The sequence below is a fragment of the Platichthys flesus genome, chromosome 16 (genome assembly GCF_949316205.1).
Source record: "Platichthys flesus chromosome 16, fPlaFle2.1, whole genome shotgun sequence".
NCBI classification, from domain to species: Eukaryota; Metazoa; Chordata; class Actinopteri; order Pleuronectiformes; family Pleuronectidae; genus Platichthys; species Platichthys flesus.
Window position 1 is genome coordinate 3,895,237 of NC_084960.1, and position 26,302 is coordinate 3,921,538.

At 44.6% G+C, this 26,302-nt stretch overlaps 1 protein-coding gene across 1 annotated transcript in view; it reads left to right on the plus strand.

The window, feature by feature from the left end:
• The first annotated feature begins 311 nt into the window (after positions 1–311).
• Positions 312–26,302, plus strand: part of LOC133970942 (protein shisa-8) — a 66,948-nt gene continuing 40,957 nt past the window's right edge. The window contains exon 1 of the mRNA XM_062408102.1: positions 312–874. Within this exon, the coding sequence (XP_062264086.1) occupies positions 312–874 (563 nt within the window). The remainder of the gene's footprint in view (positions 875–26,302) is intronic.

Sequence of the window (26,302 nt, forward strand, 5' to 3'; positions counted from 1 at the left end):
GTTTCTCTGCCCTTGGACGACAGTTTTCTGTAACTGTGCAGTAATGACTCCCACAGCACTAATTAAAGGCTGTTTTATTTCTCTTCCAGGCATGCAAATAGACTAAGCTCCCTCTATCTGACCTCAGTGTTATCTTCAGTGTCTTCTTACAACTAACAGATTGATTAAATGAATAGAAGTTGAAGCTCTGGGCGTATTTAACCTTCCACTTCTTTGTTGTTTTCTCTAACCTAGGAACTTTAGTTCGGGCCTCTAATTAACAATTACACATCAGCTCTGAGCCACAGGACACTGGAAGTGTAACTTTCAAGATGGCCACCTCCATGCATCCTCTCTTGCTGAGCGTGTTGCTAGCCGTTCTGCTGGGTTTGACCTCACTGGGTGGACTGGGCCCTCGGTCGGCTGGTCAGGCTTTGGCCCAGGTCCCCGCCAACAACCAGACCGAGTCCTCTATGGTGTCGGAGGTCGCCCTGGCTACGCCCACACCAGAAACCGAGGACCAAACGGTTCCGAGTGACGGCAAAAGATGCTGGGGCTACTATGATGTCATGGGCCAGTGGGACCCCCCCTTCAACTGTAACGCGGGCATCTACCTGTTCTGCTGCGGCTCCTGCTTCTACCGCTTCTGCTGCCAGTTCAAAATTCACAGTTTGGACCAGACGTCCTGTTCCAACTACGACACGCCCGTGTGGGCGAACACCGGGAAACCGGCGGAACCCGTCACAGAGGTCCACGAGGAGCCAGACCGGGACCGGACCCACATGATCGTGTATATTATCTGTGGAGTGGTGGCCATCATGGTGTTGGTCGGGATTTTCACCAAGCTGGGGCTGGAGAAAAGCCAAGGAGGACAGACGGACATGACCAACTCCAGGTAGGAAGTGAGAGAGCTGGAGGATAGTGATACTGATATTGCTCTTGGGTTTGGGGGGGAGGGATCCTTGATAGGAAGATAATGGGTGTGATTGTCATAGTTTAGCTTTGCATACAGACTGGAAGCAGGATTACTAAAAATGTAAAGTTCTATAATATGTGCTTGTATGTTTGTGGATGGTTTCCCCATTAGCCTGCATTGCTGTTTCTCTGTTTCCTGTCATAATCCTAGAATCAGCTAATTGGCTGCTGATTCCAGCTTCATGTCCTTCATGGCCACAGATAGTAAAGTGGTATCGGACTCACAAGTTTGCATTAACACTTGACGGTGGTGAAGTACGGCTCAAACAACATCCACAACCAGATGAACACAAACCAGCGACACCAGCCGTCTCTGCCTACTCTTGCACATTAACGTGATTTGATTGGTTGGTGCCTCTGCTGCCGCGTGAACAATTGAGCTCTGCTGAACTTGTGTAGCGCGAGCAACACGACACAAGGGAACCACAATGCAGTACGACAACGCATTACATCTCCCTGTTAACAGTGGAGCTCTAGGAGAACCGATGAATGGATGGAAATACTCGTCTAAGGCGATGAGTCCTTGTTGTCTCCGGTTCGATGAGCTCATTTGAAAACACACGTATGGAGCTGATTTCACACTTTACTCCGCTGACCAGCTCCTGAGTGATGAAGACGAGGGGAGGACGAGTTACTTAACAATTCAATAACTCATCTAAAGTAATTCACCACTTACTTTATTAAATTACTCTCATCATAAAGCGTCAGGCTTCATGGCCGTCCCAGTGACTGTACGCACTGTACGCTGAGTTTGAAATGAAGTCTGTCTTGTCAGGTGCACATCACATTAGTGTTTCTGTGTGTGTGTGTGTGTGTGTGTGTGTGTGTGTGTCTGTGCACGTGTGGTGTGCAAGAACTCTCGTGCGCTTGTCTGCATATGTGCCAAAGGGTCACCGGCTGGATAATGAATCAAGTGTCTGAATCACAGTGAGGTGATAATGGCTGTGATGTCTGTTTGAAACCACGAGGGATGGAGCGACCGAGAGGAGGAGGAGGAGGAGGAGGAGGAGGAGGAGGAGGAGGAGGAGGAGGAGGAGGTCAGCAGGGACGATGGAGATTCAAATGGGCAGATGTCAGGTGATAGTAAGGGAGGAGGTCTGTGACGGGGGGGTGGAGCCACAGCGGTGTTGTGCTGTGTTTTTCTCTGTATTGGTGGAGGCTGTTTCACATTGATGGAGGGATTGATCGCTGCTGTGACACAACTCTGACTTTGGCAATGTGCGGCCTCCAGTGAGCGATGAGGAGGCAGAGGCTGGTTTTTGGTGGGGTGGGATATTGAGCGGATCTCACTGGAGCGCTTCCAACGGCTAATTCTAGTGCAGAGAACAGGGGTGTGTGTGTGTGTTTGTGTGTGTGTGCGTGTGTGTGTGTGATCGAGAGGGGCTGGGGGGGAGGCAGTGTGTGACCAGATCATTGGGTGTTAAGAGTTCGGAAATGGTGTCTCCTTTAAAATCCTATCATTGCTGGATCTCCTCTCACGCATCCAGGGAAGGATGAGGAAGAGGAGGATGAGAAGGAAGAGTTGGAGGAGGAGGAAGAGGTGGAGGAGGATAGCCGAAGACATGAGTCAACCATAGCACAATGAATGCTGTCTGCTTTTGGGACATTTTATTCCCTGAATCAAACAAATGTGTGAATTGAAATACCTGAGTCCCACGTTTGCTTTGGAGACGCTCCTTTGTTTGCACAGTAACACACACAGCAGTGATAACAATTCAATACAAGTGTATTTGTGTACCACTAAATCACAACATACATTGTCTCAAGGCACTTTACATAATAAGGTTGAAATCTGGAAATGAAAAAGAATCTAACAGTTTCACCATGTGTCTGCGTGAGAGAGGAAACAAAGACCACAGCACGGGAGTTAACCACTGTGGTCATGTGACGAGAGCACAGCTGAAGCATTACGAGGCGAGAGATGCGATGATGAAGGGAGAAAGTTACACAAGAGGAGGAGGAGGAGGAGGAGGAGGTGGCGCCGAGCGAAGGGCTGTTACAATCCTGCTGAATCGTCCAGTGAGAGCTGAGGAGCGCTGCTTGGCTCTGAGATCGCGCTGCGTGGATAATGATCGTCTGAACAAGTCTTTTGTTTGTTATTTAATTGCCTGAAATGTGAACGACCCGAAAATTACGCTAATTACCTCCGACAAGTCAGTTGTGTGTCAGCCCGGGAACCGTTGGTTTGTTTGTCGCAAATGGTTACACAAAAACTACAGATTCCCACAAACCTCGTTCAGGGAAGGAGCTCTTCTATTTTGGATTGGATCTGGAGCAGGGGACAGACCAAGGATCCTTGGATTAAAGACTTTTTCTGGACATTTTTATAGATTTCCAAATTTTGGATCTTGATGAAAACAATTAGGGGACTGATACCTGATATTAAAGGCCGAAACACCTGAAGACACTAAGGTGCACAACTGAAGACATGTCCCTAACGTCCACATTAATCATTGTGGTAGAACATACGATGGATATTCTCCATCTTGTCCTATGTCGAGGAGATTGTGGGAAAGTGTTTAGGTTAAAAAGACATAGAGGTAATGACTGATCTACTGAGCCACCACATGGTTTTCATAGTGCTGCCATTCAAGCCAGTAGCCAGTCAGATTTACCTTCAGCCTCAGCCTACCCTCAACTTCGGCCTGTATCTCTGATTCAAAGCCTGAAACACTCAATGACACTAAGGTGCTTATGTCCCTAACATCCACTGGTAGTTGGTAACTGAAATTGTGCAGAAGACCTTCAAACTTAAGAGACTTTCACCTACATTGTCCTAGATTCTGGAACGAGTGTATGGACGATTGAATTTAAAGGGGCTGCTCGGGCTTGGCTGAGATCTGGAATGTCCTATAGCTGCTTATTGTGTGTCCACTTTGTGTCTCTGTGGATGAGGAGGTGAGAGAATTTGTCACATCGATTTAAGGACATGCCGTTTTTAAATTCATTCTCAATCTGAATACATTTGACAGTGGGACACATTCACCAGGCTGAGAGCGGTAAAATGAATTGTGAGTCTACGTGCAGTCGTGTGTGTGTGTGGGTATGTGTGTGTGTGTGTGTGTGTGTGTGTGTGTGTGTGTGTGTGTGTGTGTGTGTATGTGTATGTGTGTGTGTGTATGTGTATGTGTGTGTGTGTGTGTGTGCACTCGATGAATAAATCCAACCAGAAAGCAGCTAAGGTGGTAATGCGCTGGAACCTTGGGTCAGGCAATCACAACAGGCAGCGGCACAATGATACACAGCACACATGCACACATGAGCGTGCACACGCCCCCTCCGTCCCACTGCCTCTTATCTCCCAAGTAGCTGTTTGTGTTGTGCTTTCAGTCTGTGTCTGTGGAAACCGCTGCAGAGCAGAATTAAAAATGAATTATATCCTTTGAAACACGATCCAGTCGCAGGGGGGGGGGGGGGGGGGAGATGTGGTGAATCAAGTTTTTTAAATTCTAGCGAGAGCTCGGCTCATGTCGGTGTTGACTGCAGCTTCAGTGGAGGTGTAGACGGAGGAGGAAAGAGGAAGAGGACGAGGACGCTCAGCGGTTAAAAGCTGACATTTTGCATCAGTGACTTTTCAAAGTGTATAGAAGTGAACGAGGCTAAAACTCAGCGGCGCACCAGCGTGCTCCGAGACGCCCCCCCGCTGTGAAACAACCGCACACGCTGCAGCGGTGATAAACACAACCAGAGTACTTAAGGTGTTGGTCAATAAATATTCTGCACATAAAACCTGTGTAGAATATCGTTGTAGAGCATTACTGCAAACTCAGCTGCTGATGCATTAAGCACTTTTAAAGACAATAAAACAGCCAAAACACAAATTATTAAAATGCCAGGCATGAATTAATTCCAGTGTGAGAAGAGTGAGCATCAAGTGAAGCTGAGTATAAATAATTACACAACGTTTTCCACAAGCACAATTAAATAATCAAGGACAGTGGATAAGCCTTCAACAATATTTACTGCAGGCTAGTACTTTACACTGCGCAGTAAGAAGTGTTAGCCAATGAGAGGAGGAGTGGGATCGGGGGTTTCATGTAAAATGAAAGATAATTGCTTTTATGAACATATGTTGTCTATGGTAGAATAACTGTGCCCTCCCTTTAGCCACCCAAGTAAATAACACATACTAGTTAATATACAACATGTAGCTCATCACTTTTTGGGGGCAAACAAAAGTTCACTCAACCACAACACGTGGAAGTTAAAGCAACGCGACTCATATGAGGGCTTATCAATGATAATATTCTGTTTGTTATCTTCCTGCAGTGACCTTCACCAACACAACACTTTGTTACATCACACAGATCATGATGAGACATTTGGCCGATCAAGTGCTTCTGTTTTGGTTTGGTGCAACGAGCGACCGCTTCATGCCTAAATCTATTTCATCTGATACAGTACACACACTAACACACACACACACACACACACACACACACACACACACTAACACACACACACACACACACACACGTCCCTCTCGTTCCCCTTAACAGCATTGCACCACTTATCATAAGTTATTCCTCTGAAGGGCCGTGTGCTCAAGGGCACAAACGATTGAATGACCCACCAGGGATCTAAACAACCGTTTCTATTCCTCCGCTGTGTTGTGTTTCATCAACAGCGCTCCTCTCGTTCCGTTATTGTTCGACCACGGCGGCGCTTTTCATCATCGCCCTTGACAGGTGTGTGTTTGGAGCCAAGAGATAAACATGTGAACGCAGCGGCGGCCTCATGAACTGTTCGTTGGGAGCTTTGTAGTTGGAATAAAGGATATTTGTGTGTGTCTCTGTGTGTGTGTGTGTGTGTGTGTCATAACTTCAATTATCGTCTTTTTCATCTAGAACAGAAAAATATCAAGACCTGCTGATTAAAACTATCAAATACAAAAAATCAAGCAAATAACCCCCGGACAAAAAAAACTAACCCCCACATCAAACTATTCCTCAAATTCACTTTCCACTTCACAAAGAAACTCATCACTGATGTGAAATGTGTCTTCAGGCGCCGGCGCTGACTTCACCTCTATTGTTCGAGCCGCTGCTTCTCTCACCTCGTTTCCACACGAGCTTCAACGAGAGTCTCATTTGCTCCGTTCATTTAACTTCCTCCTTCTGAACCCAAAATAAACCCTTTGATGCTGCAGCGGGACGAGAACACAGACTCTCCCGAAGTGCAGCGTTAACGCAAACCGCCAAGTAATTAGAATTCCTTCAGTGTTGCCGTTCGTTAGTCTCTGTGCATATTTCAGGCTCAGAGTGATAATTGTGTGTGTGTGTGTGTGTTTTCAACCTGGGCCTTATTTGTGTGCCGTCTCTCACATTTGAGTTGTTAAAAAACTTTCTGTGATCTTTGGCACTTTGGATTTGAAAAGGGATTTAAAACATCTTCACACACACACACACACACACACACACACACACACAAACACACACTGCGGTTACTAAGCAGGGTGTTGGATTTCGGCCAGCTAACAGGCTTGAGAGTTTTCTTCCACTAAATTTACTTTTTGGATCGCGCACACATCCAAATGAAGGATTTAAAAAAGTTTCTGAAGTACACAACTCAGAGGAGCAGCTGCAGCACTGTGGGATGGTGTCAGGTCAGGATGAGTTTCATCCCAGGTTCGTCTCCATCGAGCTGAACAATCTGATCAGTTTCACAGCTTCTCATGTGAACTGTGACTGACTCATGATGACCTCACACATAATCAACATTTACATCTTCAACACAAACTCAGAGTCTGAAATATGGAGGATGTGAACGCCGGCTTCTCGTGCACTTGAACTCAAATCATCCGAAGTTCTTGGATATTTGATAAATTGTAGTTCAAGGTATTTGCCTCTGTCCAGAGATGACAGCTGAAGATGTCTCAACCTACTCCATATTATTGAAGAATATGATTTTGAAAACAAGCCCAATGGCCTTTACTTCAATTATGTATTTTATTTAACATGGATTTCATCCTTTCTTTCTCCACTTTTCTACACAGCTGCACCTGTTTCCTTTTTGTTAAACAGCATCTTGATCTCAGTGACATAATATTTCAACGGTAAGGTAATCAGGGAGGAGGGAGATCAGTATCTTGCTCAAGGACACTTCGGCACAAGGAACGAGGAAGAGTATGCGTCTAACCAACTAACCAAACCTGACCCGAACCCCACAGGCTTTCTGTTGTCTGTGTCTGAACCTGAACACAATAGTACTAGTACAAATACCCTTGCAAGATTGGTGTATTTTTACATCTAATATACTTGTTTAAAAGATCCAGGCGTGTCTTTTCACACGCGTGTCCCACCGAGGCGGGCGGTTCCAGAGGTTGTGATTGTAACTCCACACCACACCTCAGTGCAGCACAGCTCGGAGAGACAGATTGCTGCAGAGCGTCTGAGTTCCTCAGCTCATCTGTTGCTGCAGCGGCTCCACGTCAGCTGATCTCCATACGCTTCTTCTCCTCACACTCCTGCTGGCCGCTGGTTTTCTATTTCCTGCTTATTTCCTCCTTTTCTTACATCCTGTTGTTTTCCTCTCCTCTTTATTCACCTCCGTTCTCCTCGGTTCCCTGCTGGCGTCCCTTTGCACGACAACACAGCATCTGCCAAAACTCGGGCTGAGAAGTGAGACAGATGCTCAAATTTAAATCAAAACGGCCTGATGTCATTAATATGGATGCAGTGTTTGTTTGATCCCTGGAGACACTTTATGCACATTAATAAAACAGTGAGCATTTGTTGGAAAGGTTTTTTATTTCTGCACAATGTATAGAGTTTATCATACGCATTATAAATGTTATTTCAAAAGCTGAACTCCAACAATAGAACTTGTATGAATAATGGCCTGATGGCTCATTGTGAGGGGAAAGAAGATGGAACATGTCAGACATCTCCTGTTTGATTTAATATTTTAAAATCAATATTGTGTTGAATTTAGCTCATGAGGGTTTTCAGAGTTTACAATATTTGCTTGACTATAGTTGAAATCCTGAAAAGAAAAACTTCAAGCAAAGAGTCATTGTTACTCCTCAAAGAAAATGATTATGTCCTCCGTCTCTCTATTATCAGCTTTCTTCAACAAAAGCACATTATATTCTTTTAACCTTCCTCACGTCTTCTCTCTCTCTGCAGATGTTTCAATGAAATTTAAATTAAAATACAACAGCGAGGCTCAAACTCTCAGTTTACGTGTCTCTGCTCCTGTAATTCATTTTCAAACCAAACCAAAAATTCCCAGAAGTCTCCTCTTCGCCACCATCATCATTTCTTATTTCCAATCTTTTCTTCGTATTAATATTTACTCATTCAATCAAGGGTTCTATTAGAATTACCTTTCAAGCCTTTGATTGAAAAATAAATAAATCATCCCCTCAGCAGGAGGCCGGACTCGAGGGTCAATTTCCACAACACAATTGCAAAAAAACTGGAAAGTTTGTTTAATAATAACCCCCCCCCACCCCCGCCCCACAGCCACCATGTCGGCTGTCAACCAGCATCTGTGTCTCTTCTGACTCCGTCATGTGGAGGCTCTGTGGGAGGGTTTGTGGGCGGGAACCATTGTTGAAATGCATCGCCAGTCAATCAAAGCTTTGCCGTCTCCTGGGACAATTGTGTCAGTGTTGCTTTGTGGCTCTCAGTGTGTAAAGAGTGTGTAAACTTTGCTTGTGTGCGGCATCTACTGTACATGGAGTTTGGGTACACGCCGTCCAGCGTGGACTCCATTTTCACTCCAGTGATCGTGGTAATGGTCTTGTCCCAGTGTGGAGTGACGCCGGCTCCAACTCGCCCTGACAGGAAATCAAGTGCTTACATGTAACTGTGTGCTGGAGCGCGCAGAGTAACAAGCATCACCACTGTCTGTGCACTGTAGCTGGTCCTCTCTTCTTTCTGCTCGTCTCCTGTCCGTCCCTCCGTCCCTCCGTCTCTCTCTGTCCAGCCGTCTCATCTGTATTCATCACCACGTCACCTCTCCCATCTATTACGCACCTCCTAATTTCTTTTCTACCTGCCCTTCGACCTGCTGGTTCCGTCTCAGCTTTTTAATATCTTTCACTCTGTGGAGGGAAGGAAACTGAAATATATCACCCGCAGGTGAAACAGCTGATACCTGAAGAATGTTGAGTATCCAGAAAATCTAGTGTTATGAAATGAATGCATTCATTCATGCATTTGTAACGTGATATATTGCAATCCTGCCTCCTCCATGTTAGTTGACGTGGGCAAAATAAAAAAAAATATGTCCAATCAAGTTAAATCAAATTATAACTGAAGACACAAAGTTCTGTATTTTCCTTCTTTTTTATTCTACTCGCAAAACCGAAACCAATATGTTGTGCGGTGTATGTTTTTCTCAGTTTCACTCTCCTGTCGTCTTTGCCGCTCTCCTCCCCGCCCACATTTGCCCGTTATGGCTGTGCCCCTCAGCTCGTATCTCCACACAGCATCATATCTGAAAGAGAGCTTATACTTCACACGCAGATTAAACAAGAAGAAGAAGAAGGATTTACCCCCCCCCCCAATCTTTCCCCTATCCCTTTTCCCCATCGTCCAAAAAATAATTACCTGCTAGCTTGTTTTGCCCAAACCCTGGTGCATGTTCCGTGTTGTGGAACAGAGATGAAACAAAAAGGGGGAGGACGAGTGTTGATGAAGAGGAGCGTGATGGCACCTTCGTGAAGAAGGCCGCCAAAGCCAAGAGACACATCGATGTAGCCGTCTTTTATCACTCAATTGTCACAAAGTATATTTGACATGTTTTTTGATATGTTTTTTGCAACATTTGGGTCAGAAAACTTAAGTTTAAAATGTCTATACAGCTGCAGAACATAGTTAGTTTGGCGTCAAGGCTCCGAGCAAATATGATTCCACTGGTAGTTGCAAGAAATGTCTTTATATCTTTGGATGGTGGGGTGGGGGAGATGCTGTAAATAGACGGCCACATTGGGAGGATGTACTGTATATGATGGAGGATTGTGGAGAGTGAGGCAGGTCACATGATTGGAGCAGTGCAGCTCCAGTTGGCGCCTGAACTAGCTCCCAAAGCTTCGCTGCATTTATCCTAAAAACAACAGTCACGTTTTCCCGGGGCTGGTCTTTATCGTCACCCTCTTTTCAGTCTTTTCCTCACCAACACACACACACTCTCGGTTACACACTCAAACTTGTAGTGACAGGCCGCACTGGGCAGTTCCTGCGTTGGGAACAATCTCTGCAGCACTTTTAAAAAACCCCGGTGTTATTTATCTTCCTCTCGTACAGACAGAAAAGAGGAAATGGGAAAAATGGTTGGTTCTTCTCCAACAGTAACAAAGTACCTCCTGTATTTCTACTCTTCTCATTATAACCCTTTATAAGTCAACATAGCGCCAGCCCTGTCTGAGCTTTTCAGATACACTCCTCTTCACAAAGGATGTAGATGTTTGTATTATGCCCAGTTTCTATCCTTGGTTTGTATTTGTCCTTCTTTGTAGAGCGTACATTTGAGATTTGTGCACTGTTCAATGATAATTCAGTGACACAAAAGAGAGGTTTTTCTTTGCCCAGTGTGTTGTTGCTGTTCCCCGGCTGCTAAGTGGAGGTTTATTCTGTATGTTGGTGGTGTAACATGTCGTATAATTGATGAGACGGGACTCTGGGGAGGGACCCAGGCCCATAGTCGATAAAACCACGCTATGATTTTGTCTTCTGCTCGACTCCCATTAACCTCCCCCCTCCCAACCCATCCACACACACACACACACACAGACACACACCCTGAGAATCACAAACACCCTATTCAACAAAGCAGCGTTAACGGCATTAACAGCAGCACAGAGCCGAACTCGCGATTTTCACATTTTCGGTCTCAAAATAGACGTTTTTTACACTTTTCTAAAAGGCGGCCGTCGCTTCGGAGCAGACGGGGGGGGAACAAGATGTTTTCAGGGAATTGATGCTTTGGCAAAATAACAAACATGTATCTGATTAACACACGCTCGGCCTCTCTCTCTCTCTCTCTCCCCTACTTTCTCTCATGCACACACAGAAACAAACACGCTCTTTCCCTGTGCCTTAAAAAATAATTTGTTTTTGTTAATGCTGGAAAAATACGCCTGTCCACCTTGTCCCCCGTCTCTCTGTCTGTCCCTCCCTCACTCGTACTGCAGATATCCCATATGAGCACTTTAAATTGACTTCCATCCATCGTGGACCCACTAACCGAAACCCATATCCCTTAACCTAACCTAACACACACACAAAATATGTTTTCCAGTACGAAGACACTAAGAAAACACCCCGTGTGCTTCACAGCGGCAGCAGCAGCAGCTTGTATCTCTTCTATCTGTGTGCTGAACAGGATTGTGTTTGCTCTTTGTACTCAGGATTAATAATACTGCGTTTGAGCCACAATGAAAATCAATCAGGTTTCAGCCCTGCAGTCACAAACGCATGATGACACTATCACTGTGCACGAGAGCCGCTGCGCTGGAGGAGTTGTAATGTCGCCGCTCTGCCCAATTTAAATTCAATAACGTTTCCTACCTGCGACTTCTAAGTACTTAGAAAAGCCTCTAATTATCACTGGAGACTCACCCAGTTCTCTAGTCTCTGTCAAGCCTGTCCAATTCATATTTGAATGTTTTTCTGCCGTGTTAATGTTGCCAATGTTGTGTGAAGCTGGCCGCAATTTGTGTTTTTCTAGTCAAGTGAATGAGGCACTGTTTGTTGTGTTAACGTTCCAGCAATTATGGAATAAAACCAAATAAAACAGAATATTAACGAGTCAGTCAAGAGTGTTTAAAAGTAAAAAAAAAAACAGGGATGTCCTTTTGTGAATGAAAGGATTGGAAGTGACATATGCTGAAAACCGGCTTTAGTTTGTATGTGAAACACACACAGACGCACACAGACGCACACACACTCTCAAACATACGCACAATCAAACATACGCACACCCTTACTTGGCAGCATGAGGCTGTCGATATGTGTGTTCTAATTATACTGATGTTGTATCAGTGATTCAATGTCAGGGTGACGCAACACTGACGCTGTCCGAGGGATCCCTGTCACTGCGAGGAGGAGAGGAAGGAGGAGAGACTGGATGGACAAGGGAGCGAGAGAAGAACCAGTCAGAGGGCAGAGAGAGATGTCGATGCCTTGCCCCGGAGCCGAAGTGTGAAATAACACAGACGGGATGGAAAATGACAGCGGGAACATGGATTCCTCATCGCTACACGACAGCCCTGATGGTCAAAATACAGCTCACCTTACACATCCATTCCTCCCTCTCCCCAGGCATCAGCCTCTCAATCCATCTCCCTCATCCGTCATCGTCAAACACTCCCTCCCCTGCTTCCTTTCCCCCTCCCCCGTTCTCTTCCTTATTCACCTGAAGAGCTGGGATCCAGTAATATTTTCATACGGTCACAAATGTCGACACACCCTGTGGCTCCAAGCCCCCGGCCGTGTGTTTTTTAGCGGAGATCCTCGTCTGAGTGCCAGAATGAAACGGTTAAATCCAGATGTGTGCAGATAAGTAAAGTGATGACCCCGTCGATTAGAGAGACCACCCTCTCTGCTGGTAGGCTGCTCTGAGGGTCGCAACCGTGGATGTTACAAGCTGCGTCTTCGGCAAATCCTCTCCTGGAAACATTCGAAAGGCCAACACTAGAGGACTGAAGGGCTGCACATGAAACATAATCTTCAAAGAGCACATCTGGAACACACTGGGGCTGCAGAGTATTACACCGTTTGGAAATGAGTCGGCAAGTGGACTCGGAAATGTTTCTCAATGTTCTTGTTTTAACACAAATAAGCTTTTTAGTTCGATGTCCGTCTTTATTGAAACTAAAACGAATGCTCATCCGTGTGCACTGTGCACGCTGCAGCACACACGAGGCAGATTGTCGTGTTCGGTTGAAGTAAAGTTTCCATCTCACTTTGTGGGTTTATGCAGGATATGTTTACGTTTCTATGGATTCTGTGAGTTATGCTGTTAACTTCAAGCGAAACACTTTGGCTAATTGAAATGTGTTGCCATACTATAAGTGGTCAGCAGCTTCCTGTCCACAGTGTGTCCAGGCAGCTATCACTGAGTTACTGTGATACTGAGGAGAACACACACAATGTGATGATTCTCAGTCAGGATCCGGACTGAGACTCTGAGCAGGAGCAGGATTTCTGAAGCAATTAGAGGGAATCAGGTGTTGAGTCTGTTAAATAGCACTGTGGCTGTTAGTGTTTGTAAACAGGTGAACTCATTCTGCAGTTACTGGGTTATTTTAAAGAACTTCTCGGGTGTGATTAGAGGAAACTTGGCTGCAGTAAACACACTGACGAATAGAAAGTGGAGGATGATGCCTGCAGAAGAGCCAAGCACTTTAGAGTTCAGCCACCGCTCCAGCAAACAGGGTCACTTCATCTGCTCGGCTCATCTTTGCCCTCCCTCCCTTGTCCTCAGCGATGGAATAAAGAAACATTACCATCAGTCCTTACAACCAGTAACCCCAGCCCTGCTTCCCAGTGCTCAGCTGCGTTGTTTTACCACACAGGGCTCCTCGCACCCCCCCCCCCCCCCCCCCCCCCCCCCCCTTACGAGAAAGTGGAGCACGAAGGCGCAGAACTGTGGTTACATAACGCGGCACCGGAGAAGAGAGTGTGAGAGCGAGACAGTTTGGGGAAAAACAGAAACCGAGAGGAGGGAAAAACAGAGAGCACGAAAAGGATGGGAATGAAAATGTGAGATAAGCTTGCAGATATAAAAAAGAGATCAAGGGAAATGAGGCAGGAGACCAATCAAGCCTGTGGCAACCACAACTGAAGACGTGTCGACCAGGAGAGAAGTCGACTATTTATTTGCATGAGATTAAACTAAAATATGAGAAAATATACGAAATAAACAATCACAAACAAGAACTTGAACCTCTGCACCACTGTGGAACTTAATGGAATACATTACAATTTTCCACACTGAATAAATCCCATTTCTTCTTCTTCTCTCCTCTCGTTCCCTCGCTCATAACCTTCTTTTCTCCTCTCCTCACTTCTTTTGTACCTCGTCCATCCCTCCATCAATCAGTGTGAAATGTATACGGGACATTTACATTCCAGCCTCGTGGTTTCCTCTCCTCCACACTTTTGTACAAATGAGTGCGATAAATCTTAAGGAAGGGGGGGGGGGGGGGACCGCTGTATGTGCTGCATACATAAATGTGGTGGGAAGGCGAAAGTGGAGAAACCAGATGTTCAGTGTTTTTGAACCGTTCACAACCGTTAACGCTGAAATAGCCACTTTACTCACCGACCGTATGTGGCGACATGTGTTTGATATGGAAAACACACTGGATGCTGAGCCATCTAAGGAAATGGTGGCTTATTTATATAGATATATTCCTGAGTGATGGAGGGTGGCACAGCGGTGAAGGCAATTGGTTTGAATTCCAGTTCTTTTGCATTTTCATGGGTTTCTCTGGGATCTCCGGCTTCGTCCCACAGTTTAGGTTCTGTGATGGACGAACGAAGTGTCCTGGGCTGTTCCCTGTCTCGTGCCCAATTGGTTTCATGACCACCACCCTTAAAAAGATAAGCACTATATGGAAGTGGGATGAAATCTGTGAAAGAAAGAGAGGTAATGACGTGATAAAGAGGTTTAAAGATAAGAAGTTCAGGAAGGAAATAAGATGCATGTAGGCCCACGTACATTCTGCATGTGTGTTATAGCTTCAACAATTATTTCAGCTGCTGCCAAGGTCCTTTTTTAAATTCATGGCTTTACTTCACTCTTTGCAAAAAACAAATACTTTGTTCGGATGATAGAAGACGGGTCTGTTGTCACTGTGGGTGTTTGAGCGAATCAATAATGGTTCTATAACAAAGTAAGATTTTACCCATCTGAAATTAATGTGCAAAAATAGAAAAATCAATAGGAGGCAATCACTGTTGTTATTGTGGCGGGCTGCCATAAATAAATCGATTTTTTGGGAAAGTATGAGAAGAGTCAAACTGTTGCTAAAACTGAAACTGTAGTTGAGTAGGAGATGAGTGGCCGTGGCCGAGGACTCATCTGTGATCTCACTGCAAACATCCCACATGTGGTTCGAGGGATCAGATCTCAAGTGACCACACAAGTAAACAAAGATGATGATGATGATGATAAGCACAACAAAAATCTGAGAATACATTTTTTTTTGCGACTTCCTGGTGGGATCCATGTCCTTTCCACTAACATGAAGGAGGCAGGATTTAGGACAGCCAGCCACCAGGGGGCGATCAAGACATTTTGGCTATAGCTTTTCGTGTCGTCTATATTTATATACACTATAAGGTTTGGGTATAAAATATATTCATGTCAGCTTGGTTGTGGTCATCCCTTCATTACTTCTCATTCTATTACAGCAGCTGTCGTCACAGTTTGTTATTCTGCATCGTGACTGTACGTTTTTATAACAGAGCGCTGACATCCCACCAAACTGAAAATGCTTCTCTGGCTACAATCAGTAAACAACACACTCTCCTCCTGCTCACTGACACGTCTCATCCCTCCATTCACTCTCTTTCTGTCTACAGCGACGGAAGAAGCTTTTAAATAAGAAAAATGTCCTTCTGGCCGTTTGACAGCCCTCCAACACCTCGAAGAGAAAGAGCATCCGGCTTCCCGCATCCGCTCGTGACACCACACAGCCGAAGTGTTCCACTTACACTCCACTCACACAACACACCTGCTGCTGAGAGCGAGCGGGGACGATAGTTACGCACTTTAAGAAGGTCCAGAACCCGAGCAGGGCAGGGACGGGGGGGGCGGAATAACTCAATGTGCCACGGTGAAGTGAGAGGAGGAACATATCACATGGAGCCCAGCATGCACATGAAATCAAACGCACACGTGCTCTCTCACACACACACACACACACAAACACAGAGTTGGCATATCAGGCAGGGTAGGTCATTACACGCTGTGGCAGTCCAAAGACCTCATGCTAATAAGTAAGAAGAGTGCTTATAGGCAAATAGCTGACTGCAGCCTATTCTGTGTGTGTTTGAATGTGTGAAATGATCCAAAATGGACACCGACAGTGGACAGCTTCATTATTACGACTTCATTGCGACTATATTTAAAAAAACTTCATAGAGACCCGTAGTAAATTAGTGAACACATAGATCACACGTTAAATTACTTTTTATTATGTCTCCTGCTCCATCGAAGGTCATGAAGAACAACTGGAATTTCCTTTGTGCCCTTTCATCAATCTTCCTTGGAGACAAACTGACTCTTTGGAACTATTTTCCTTTGTCTCTCTGAATTCTTTCAGCTCTGCAGCAACAACACGGCTCCTTCACACTCTCCTCCTGAATGAGGCTTCAGCCTCTTGGCCGTTAGCTCTTTCACGACAGAACTTGTGTTTGTCAGAATGTGACTCCGTCGAGGAGCGATAAGTTGATCCGAGCACATTTGTCGTTTCCTGCTGTGACGAGGCCTGTGATTTGTATTTTTCATCACGTTCCCTTCAAACCAGGCCCAAGAAAATAGGGTTTGTCTATTTCTCTTGAACAGAATGAGATTCCACTTCTGCCCTGAAGATGTTGCTTGTGTTTCCTTCACCCCGACATTGACCTGGCAGGTATAGAGCCAGTCGGGACCCCCCCCTGCAGGACATTAGTAATCTGTTGCAATTGGTCTTTTACCAAATACAATACTATAGCTTTAATGAGATGTATATAGGGTCTGGTTATACCTCGGCTCTATCAGTCAGTCAATTAGTGAGTGAAAACAGACGAGCAGTAAATCCTGGGCTTTGCATTTTCTTCCGATGCTTCTGTTTCATGTGTCAGGAGACAACAGGTTGTATGTGCATGCACCTCATCTCTGTGTGCATAAGTATTAATTTACACAAGCGCATCGGCACTCTGCATATAATTAACTACTGTCAGTTGTTTACATCCCGTCTGTAAGTGTGTCTGTAGTCTGCCTTCCATCCATCTCAAAGTGATGAGCATCCAAGCGGCTCAGCTCAGGCTTCTATCTCCAGTCATTAAGTGGATTTATGGCCCCCTCTTTTCTCTGAGAGCTATAGGAACCTTTCAAAGGCAACCAATCAATGCACACTCTCTGCCAACATGTCTGCCCAACCTGATTTCATTATAGAAAGGGGGGTGGAGGGGGGGTATCAACAACGTACAGCACACACAAGCATTGTGGTCATTTCATAGCAAGAAAAGCAATATTGGTTCATTATAAAACTCATCAATAGATTAAATCCTTCTTTCAAAATTAATAAATGTTTGTGTATTTAATGTAGACGACAAAGCGCAGGATGTCGCTCAGAGGCATTTTGCATGTTTTGCAGTGATTGAGTGGAAATATAACAGCAGCTTGCAGAGAGTTTTCCACAGTGCACACTTCTTCATGGTCACTTTCGCCCACTGCAAAGACACCTTTTGAAAAGTCCTCAGTTTTTAAATAACACCGTGCAGCTGACACATTTGAAGATGTAATATATTTCTGCTTCTCATACCTTTTTCTCCTCCGTAAGATTCAAATGTCAGCCGATAGCAGAGGAAGGCAGCGGTGAACGAAGCCATGTTTATTTGTGGGTCGATTGTGACCCCAGCAAATTAACGTTGCACTTACATTGAGTCAGGTGACTTATTTTTCCTTCACAGCCATAAAGAATTAGTCATATATCAATCAAGATGATTTACTATTCAACAATAGATTTTCCTCATGTTCCACGGAATCATTTACATCGTCTACACTCAGTCTGGGGTCACATGCATTATTTTGTCGTCTGTGTTCAGATCTTAAGGCACAAAAGTTGACACGAAGGAAACAGAACATTCCTCTAAAGGTGTTGGTATAAAGACGGGCCTGCAGGTAACTGCAAGTGTGCATGGACACAAAGCAATAAGCCAGAGAGAGGGGATCGGGGATGAAGGAGGGGTGGGGAGGTGAAGACGGGAGGAGAAAGTGCTACAAGTGTGTATGTGTGCACGCTTATATGTGTGTGTCTGTGTGCGTGTAAGTGAATCAGAGGGCAGTTTGTCATGTTGCTGCTCCTCAGCCCTGATCCAGGCTGACAGGTGAAGCTAAGCGCGGCTAAACAGCACACGTAACAGAGGGCGAGAGAGAAAGAGAGGGGGAGAGAGGGAGAGGCAGCGGAGATAAGAAGAGACCATGAGGCCAAAAAAAAGAGAGAGAGGGGGAGATGAGGAAAGAGGGATGGACATGAAGTTGGGGGGAGAAAGAGAAATAAAGGGATTGGGGGAGATAGTCGTCAGAGAAGAAAGGAGCACCGCAAAGAGGGAGTGAACGTGAGTCAAATGGAGAGGTCGGAAAATGAAGGAGTTCAGATTAACTGGAGAAAGAAATTGAGTAATTGACATTTAAATAAAAATAGACAAGTGGGCGAGTTAATTCTTCAAACCATCGCTCCATTAATCTGTCGCTCTCTCCGCTCAGTGGGAACCATTGTGCGGTGTGATGGAAATTACTGAACGTTTAAATGTGAAGTATTTTCTTTGATTCGAGAACACAAGGATAAACATGAACCATTGTAGTAAATAAAATCCAAAGAAGTACACAAAGTACACCAACCCTGGGTACAAACGGAGACAAAGGATGACAAATATCAAGGTACAAATACACAAGATAATATTATATGAAGTGATATATTTACTGTATTCATATATTTACGTTGTAGACACTGGAATAGTGTGTGTATGTATGTGTGTAGTAATTAACCCTTAACAGGTGGGAGTCAACCAAGTAGTGTAGGTTATAAAAAGAGGATGAATACAGACTGAGGTCAAAGGTCAAATGATTCAAGTTGGACGAACTGTTTTAAAACCTCAAAGGAAATTCAGACCTAGGAAAGAGGTGATGAGGAAGAAGATACAGGTGGAGAGAATGGAAAGGAGGAAGAGGAGGAAGAGGAGTAATGAAAAAGAGAGAGAGAGAGAGAGAGAGAGAGAGAGAGAAAGTGTGTGTGTGGATGGAATTAGAAGCAGTCAAGCCAGACAGGTTGATAGATTAGAGTCATTGGTGTGATCCATCCTGTAGGTGTATGCATTCACTCACGTGAAGGGAAAAGCTGACCTCAGGCTCATCGTGTGTGTGTGTGTATGTGTGTGTGTGTGTGTGTGTGTGTGTGTGCACGTGTGCGTTTGATTTCATGACAAATGAGGAAGTGAATGACAGAGTTGTTTATACATTCTGATATTATACTGCGAGGTTGTCCTTGCACTCTCTTACTCGGTGTGAGTGTGTGTGTGTGTGTGTGTAAACGCTGTGACACTCTACATATTGTGCGCAGGTTTGATGTGTGTGTGTGTGCGAGACTGAACTTTGAGCTGAATGCAGCATGAAGGGATTATCTGTGCATGTGTGAGTATATGTGAGCTAAACACAGGTTGACACCTGGCTCCCACTTCGGCTGCGCTGCGTCGCTAAGCCCTTCTCCTAGTGTGTGTTTGTGTGTATGTGTGTGTGTGTGTGTGTTGCTTTCTGTTGCATTCATTGCATTTCGTCAATTTGTTGCACTGCACATGCTGACAGCTGAATTGGATTTTCGTCATCATCATCACAGGAGCAATTAACTCATCATAAAAGATGAGCTGAGATGCATCAAATTAGAAAAATAAAACAACATTAATTTGCGCTCACCATTAATCTGCAGGGTTAAAAATAGCATTTTAAGACACGAGTGCAGGATCTGAGCCAAATGAAGCAGAGAGAAAATTATGCTGAATGTTCTCAGCCACAGTTTGTTGTCCTTCATGGGAATCTCTTCTTCTGTCTCCAACAGGTGATAAGAATGTGATGAAAACGTATACATGTGTATACATTCTGTTTCTCGTATCTTAAATGTATATGTAAAGATGGAATACTCCATATTTCTTAATCTGGTTAATATTGGAATACTACTACCTGGGTAATATAGTCAATGTGGACAATTATACATTAAGAGGAAGTATCTCTGAAGTAAAGTTAATTCCAGTTCAAGTTAAAATGGGAACGCTCCTGTCATGAGTCATGAAAACTCCAACATCATAATAAAAGACATTTCAGCTCCCGGATGTGAGACAAAAGTGGAAACCTCCGCACACTGGGTTACATAAAGCAACCGACTGTATTCTGTTCCGTTTGACGAGGAGCTCCCACGACTCCCCCGGCACCCAGAGGTGCTCCAGCTGTTTGGACAGTCAATGACATCTAATCAAAATAGGTCGATACCTTTCTGTCCATCTGGGTGTGATGATGGACGAGGCTGAGATGAGAGCGTACTGAGGACTTGTATGAAATCAATAACGTCCAGGGCTCCACCGGGTGATAGATACTTAGCAGACGTATATGTGTGTGTGTGTCTGTGTGTAGGTGTATTCATGCATGGGTTATGTGTGCGTCACACCGATGACTGTTTGAGAACAAATCCCTTGAGGAGAATTAATCTGTATGTGTGTGTGTGTGTGTGTGTGTGTGTGTTTCGTTGTTTCTAAAATAAAGACAGCCCAAAATAATGAGTGCAGGCGGTGACTCAGAGGTTGACATATGGTATTTTTTCTGTGACATCATCCGCAGCAGCTCCACCGCGTTAGCACTGAGATCCTGCCAGCGACTGGTTTATGCTTCTTCCAACAGGCTGGCTTGGATTTATTTATTTGTTTTTCTATTCAGTCGCCTGTTTACAGCTCCTTCCACGTAGCATGATACATAACATTGAGAGATTAAAGCGATTTGTCGACTAAACAGATAAAATAATCAGTCGACTATTTTGAGAATCAACTGTTTATTTATCAACCAGAACAATTTGAAAATTGTATATATTTACAGGTTTTTGCTTCTCTCAAGTACATTTTTGTTGATTTTCTTTGTTATACAGTTTATCATAGTATCGTGTGTTCTTGACCAGTGGATCAAACAAGTATTTATATGTCCAAGACACTTTAGTTACCACATTTCATGATCCTCTAAATTTGATTTTGAAGGATTGGTATCATTCATAGCATTTTCAGGGACAAACAAATTCCATATTAGATAAATAAAGGACCAGTTTGAAGCATTGATCATTGGAGGAGACATATTAATTCATTTGATAGTAATTGAGTATTTAATTAGGGATGGTATCCAAGTCTGGGATTTCATGTGATAGATTGTCGACAGAGAAACCAGGAAGGATTTTTTTTATTCACCTGAAGAGAAAACTACTTTGGATAAAAGCTCCTCAGTCGACCTGAGAGTGAAATGTGAACAGGCGAGTGTTGTGACGCAGCAGAGAGTAAATCCACTGCAGCTTTTTGTTGGCTCACAGAAGACGAGAGGAAGCATTTGACCCACAGAGTCCGAGGCTGCTGTCGTGTTGTGTGTGTCTTGCTGCCCAAGACCAACGTGAACATGTGACCCTACTATCAACCCTCCCTTTGACTGGACCATCTGAACAACCTCCAACGTTCTCTGTGACCTCTAAACTTGATATCAAGAACCGAGACACCAGTTTGTTCCAAATTTTTTAAGTGAAACTCCTCCGATGTGCGGTTACACACATGCAAACGCACACAATGAGACTTTGAATAAACACACACAGGCCCTGGCATGGCAGGCACTCGGCCATGCCAAGGGACATTATTTGGCAGCTGTCAGCTCTAATCGGAGTAAGGCAGGGCGGGAGACAGATCCAGGCTCTGTACCAAGCCTACAAGGGTGCACTATCTGGCAGCTAAAACATATCAGCATGTCCGCTCCGTGTGTGTGTGTCTGTGTGTGTCTGTGTGCGCATGTATCAGTGCGCGGATTTTTATGTGTCAGAGAGACTGGTGTATCAGATCCCCTCTGAGAAGATGCATGCCACCACTTGTGCCACTACAGTGCCCATTTAGCCTACTATCTGTGTGTGTGGGGGTGTGTGTGTGTGTGTGTGTGTGAGTGTGTGTGTGTGAGTGTGTGTGTTGCAGTGGATTACTGATAAAGTGAGACTTCAAGTGTTGGGTCTGTCATTTCATAACGCCACAAGACAAACAGAAACGGGGAGAGATAAAGAGACAGATAAACTAACACAGAACGGGCACAAACACACAAACACACACACACACACACACACACACAGACGCACACACACTATCTCTGTCTGAGCATCTCTCTCTCTTGTTTCTCCTCTTACCCATAAAAGCTTTATTTTCACATTCTGGCTCAAACATCCCATTCAGAGGAAACAGCTTTACAACAATAACTCTGAACTTCAGCTTCATTTACATAAGAATCCCTCAGTTTGGAGAAGCTGCTCATTGTCGCTCACATGTAAGTGAGTGAGTCTGGAAATTCTGCTTAATCCTGCAAAGGGTAAAAACAAAACACATAAGCACAGTGAGTCGCGTTCCCTAAGTGGGCGGATGATCAGATAATTTGGTCATAAGGCGATAATGGATTTTCTGTTGTTGTTTCTCTCATTTGTCGTTTTCCATTTGTAATCAAAGAGGGACAAAGAGAAACCAGCCAACTCTCGTACGTCCTCCTGCTGCTTTACTCATGAGCTTGTTTTTAAATTCACACTCCCTGCCCCGGAGGACTGCACACAAACACACACACACAATTGCATCCACACACACATGCAGCCATACCCACACAACGCCCACCTAGTGTCACCTCTCCAAAGTACCACCCATGAGAATTTAAGGGGTGAGTCACACCCGAGTGGCATCAATTATCTCCCTCCAGGACCAACTGTAGATAGGAGACCAGCCGCTGTGTGTGTGTGTGTCTGTGTTGGTCCTGTTTGTGTAGGCTGCTCGGGTGGCAACAAGCAGCGCTACACACAATTATACAGCATCAGTGTTTGAAAAACAGCAGGGTTGTATCTGTGCGCTCCTCACTTGGTCACAGGCCCCTGGAATCATCCGTGGGGTGCCTCGTAATGTAAACTAACCTGCTGTGACAGTGAAGAGTGATTCAGCTACAGAGCACTGTGTTATAGACCCAGGGGTGGGAATGTGTTTGTGTGTTTGTGTGTGTTTGTGTGTTTCTGTGGAGAACAATAGTGAGTGTCTGTAAACGTGACCGTGGAGTGCTTTTCTCACTTTAACTTTTAACACTCTTTGACAATTGAAAAACAAAACGTGCACGTTGAACAATGGCTGGTGCGGTTTGGTTTCAGGGTTTCACTGCATCAATGCTAAATCTGACCAGGGAAACAAAATGGCCGACCTATTAGGGACGCGGTGAAGCAAAATGTGTTTTAAACCAACTTTAAACCAGTGAGCTTCGTGTCAATCATATTCAACTTTATTAAATCCAGAAGGCCATTTGGTTTAAGGCAATTAAAAGAAAAGCAATAACGATGTAACACCATAAAAGAGCAAAGATAGGATTTGGTAAAGAACACATACAAATGTATGTAAAGGTAAAATCACCTTTTTTTAGTTTACTGTCGTGGTGTGAATAACATTTTGACCCTTAAATAAATGTGTGTGAATGGAAATAATAATTTGTGTTATTAATGGATATGTAAATGTATAATTCATGTATATAATTTGAATTATTTCAGTAACTATGCTGTACCAAACAGTTAAATGTCAGAGAATAAATATGTCAGGGAGGTTGAAGTAACTTTAGTAAATTACAACATGATGATTCACATCATAAACTCTGTTTCCACAGATTCCCACACACTCATATTTATCGACATGTATTTGATAAACGTTACCTTTCTCTCTGCTTTAGTATATTTGAAATATGAATATGAAAGTTCCTCTGTGGCTGACTGGCGTATTTGCAGAACTGTTATTAATCTGCACCGTCCCCGTCAGACAAAGTAATAAAGTAAAGTAATAAAGACGTCCCTGGATTGTCACAGTCCAATCGAGCGCCACATGTTAAGCAGGTTCACCCTCACTGACTATCACAGCAGCTTTCACAGGCTAATTGTTTTTCCCACGGACGTCTGAACGATCGCTAATTGCGCCCGACTGAGACGACTCTGCGGTGGTAGATGGCCGACTCCATTCAAGGCAATTACCGCCACGTATTAAAACAGCTTCACTTTGAAAACGCACTCGTGCTCAGGCAGGAGGCCCATGGGTTTTTAATTTGTCACTGTTATCAGTCGGAGCAGCACCGTGGCTGCCGGCTCCCTTTTTAAGTTTTCATGTTTCATCAAATCAAGTTGTGGGCGACACGAGGAGCCGCTTGTCGTGTTTTGTGTTTTCTCACTCTGAGATGGTTGAGTCGGGATAAAGGTGATCGTGAGGCGTCCGTCAAATAAAACTCTCTGTGGTGGATTATTTACTTCCTTCTCCTAAATATGTTTTGTTTGAGAGTTTTAAAAAGTACTTTCATTCATATCCTCTCCTGCATGGGTTCCAGTTTGCAGTAATTTAACTGGAAATGAGGCTGATCCGAGGCTTTGTGTGAATGCAGACCTCGTGAAATTCATTACACTGATTCCCAGTTCCCAGCCGTTATTTATCTGGAGCTGCTGGTTGTGCAGCTCCTGCACTGAGAGAGGCCGTGTGAGCTCCAGCCTTCAGAGGCCTTCTTTAACAGCCCACTTTCTAGCTGACTGGCGGAGGATCTGAACGCCTGCTGAGCAGAGCCGGCTCCGCTTCATCCTCTCTCTGGTGTCGACTGTTTGAAGGCAAATTGTAAAACTCATTAATCACTGACGAAAACTAAAGCAAAGGAGTCTTGAAGGGAATTCTCATTAAGTACACGCGGAGGCAGAATTGAAGAGGAAGGGTCTGTTTATTCCAGAAAGGACTTCAGCTCTTATACTCCAACCAACACTTCCAGTTACTTCTCACTTTAGCTGAAGGACTCTCTTATCGTCCAGCCAATTGTGTTTGTATGTGTTTTTGTCCAGATAAGGTAACAACTTGGAATTGCCTCCTTTGTCCCCCCCGTACTGTAGCCCAGTTTGGTGGAAACAGGTTGTGTAACAGAGGTCGTTTAGAGGTCGAGCTACACACAATAGGAGCGAAATTGCTTGAAAATGGCCACTTCTCCGATTCCTCCATACACGGTCGAGCCCGAATGTGAAGGTGGAAAGCATCAACACAGATTACAACAGGACGCCTGTTCAGTTAACCTGATATCATTTACCTGCTCATTACGAGATCTGTGGATTTAGTCTTCTCATCACAATCGGTGTGTAACCTTTTTCCTTCCATGCCCCTGGAACATGTGGGAAATGCACTAAAATACAGGCTGAAGTGGAATCTGTCAAGAAAGAGTCAATACAAAGAGGGATTTTGTCGTGTGCACTGTAGGCATTGTCGTTTGTGTGTGTTCTGTACTCTCCTTGTTCACATGTGTTTTGTTTGAAGCGACACTCGCTGCTTCACCTCCTATCATGAAAGAGCCAGACTTGCCTCGGCACATAGACTGGATGGATGCCATTTTCATGTGGGTGTCACACTGGATTCCCAATTTCTCTGCAACTTAAGTGTTTGTGCCTTTGCCTCATGCTTCTGAATGAAAGACGAGGTTTTGCTCACAGCATCAGCTGAGGTGGAAGTTGTCTTTTTTGACTTTTTCCATATGTTTTGAGTCATTCAAGCCATTTTCGGGACTAATCCAGAACATTTATCAGACAGTTTGTCTTTCCGTCGCACAGGGAAATATCCAGAAGATTGAATTGAGGTGTTTGAGCCGAGCAGCAGGAGGCAGGACATGACAGGAATGTTTTATTATCTTACTTTTCAGTTTTTGCGTCTGTCGCGTGTTAGAAGCGACTCTGACATTTGTATTCTCTCTCTCTCTCTCTCTGTGTGTGCTGTGCTCTGATGTCATAATATTGCTCTCCATCATTTCAATAATGCTAATTTTGCAAGTTGGAATAGTTTATGTGACAGCTTCCTGCGGGAAGGGAAGAGAAATGAGGGAGGGAGGCCTGAGAGTACTGCAGAGAGGAGAAAGAAAGAAAGGAAAGAAAGAAACTAGGCTAAAGGGTGAGACGCAGAGAGAGGGACCAGACGCACTGATGAGCGAGTGAGAGCGAGCGAGAAGGCATCACAGGCCTGAGAGGAGAAGAAAGGGTTGAGGAAGTGATAACAGGGAAAGATAAAAGGCTCGTAGCAACGAAGATGACAAAGGGCAAGATAGGGGGGGGTGGGGGGGTGGGTCAGACGCAGAAAGTTTAGAAGATAAGACCGACGGGTCAGAAGAGGAGAGAAAGAAAGAGAAGTTGTTTTCAGGGAGATGGATGGTGGAGAGAAGTACAAGTACACAGCAATAGCACTCTTATACATTCTGCAGGGGATGGGGGGGGGGGGGACAGAGCGAGGGATGGTGGGGGGGGCGAGGGAGATGCAGCTTCAGCTCACTTTATTACCCACAGCATGAGGACAGATACTAATGAGATGAGAGAGAGAAAGTGGATTGGCCAGCAGGC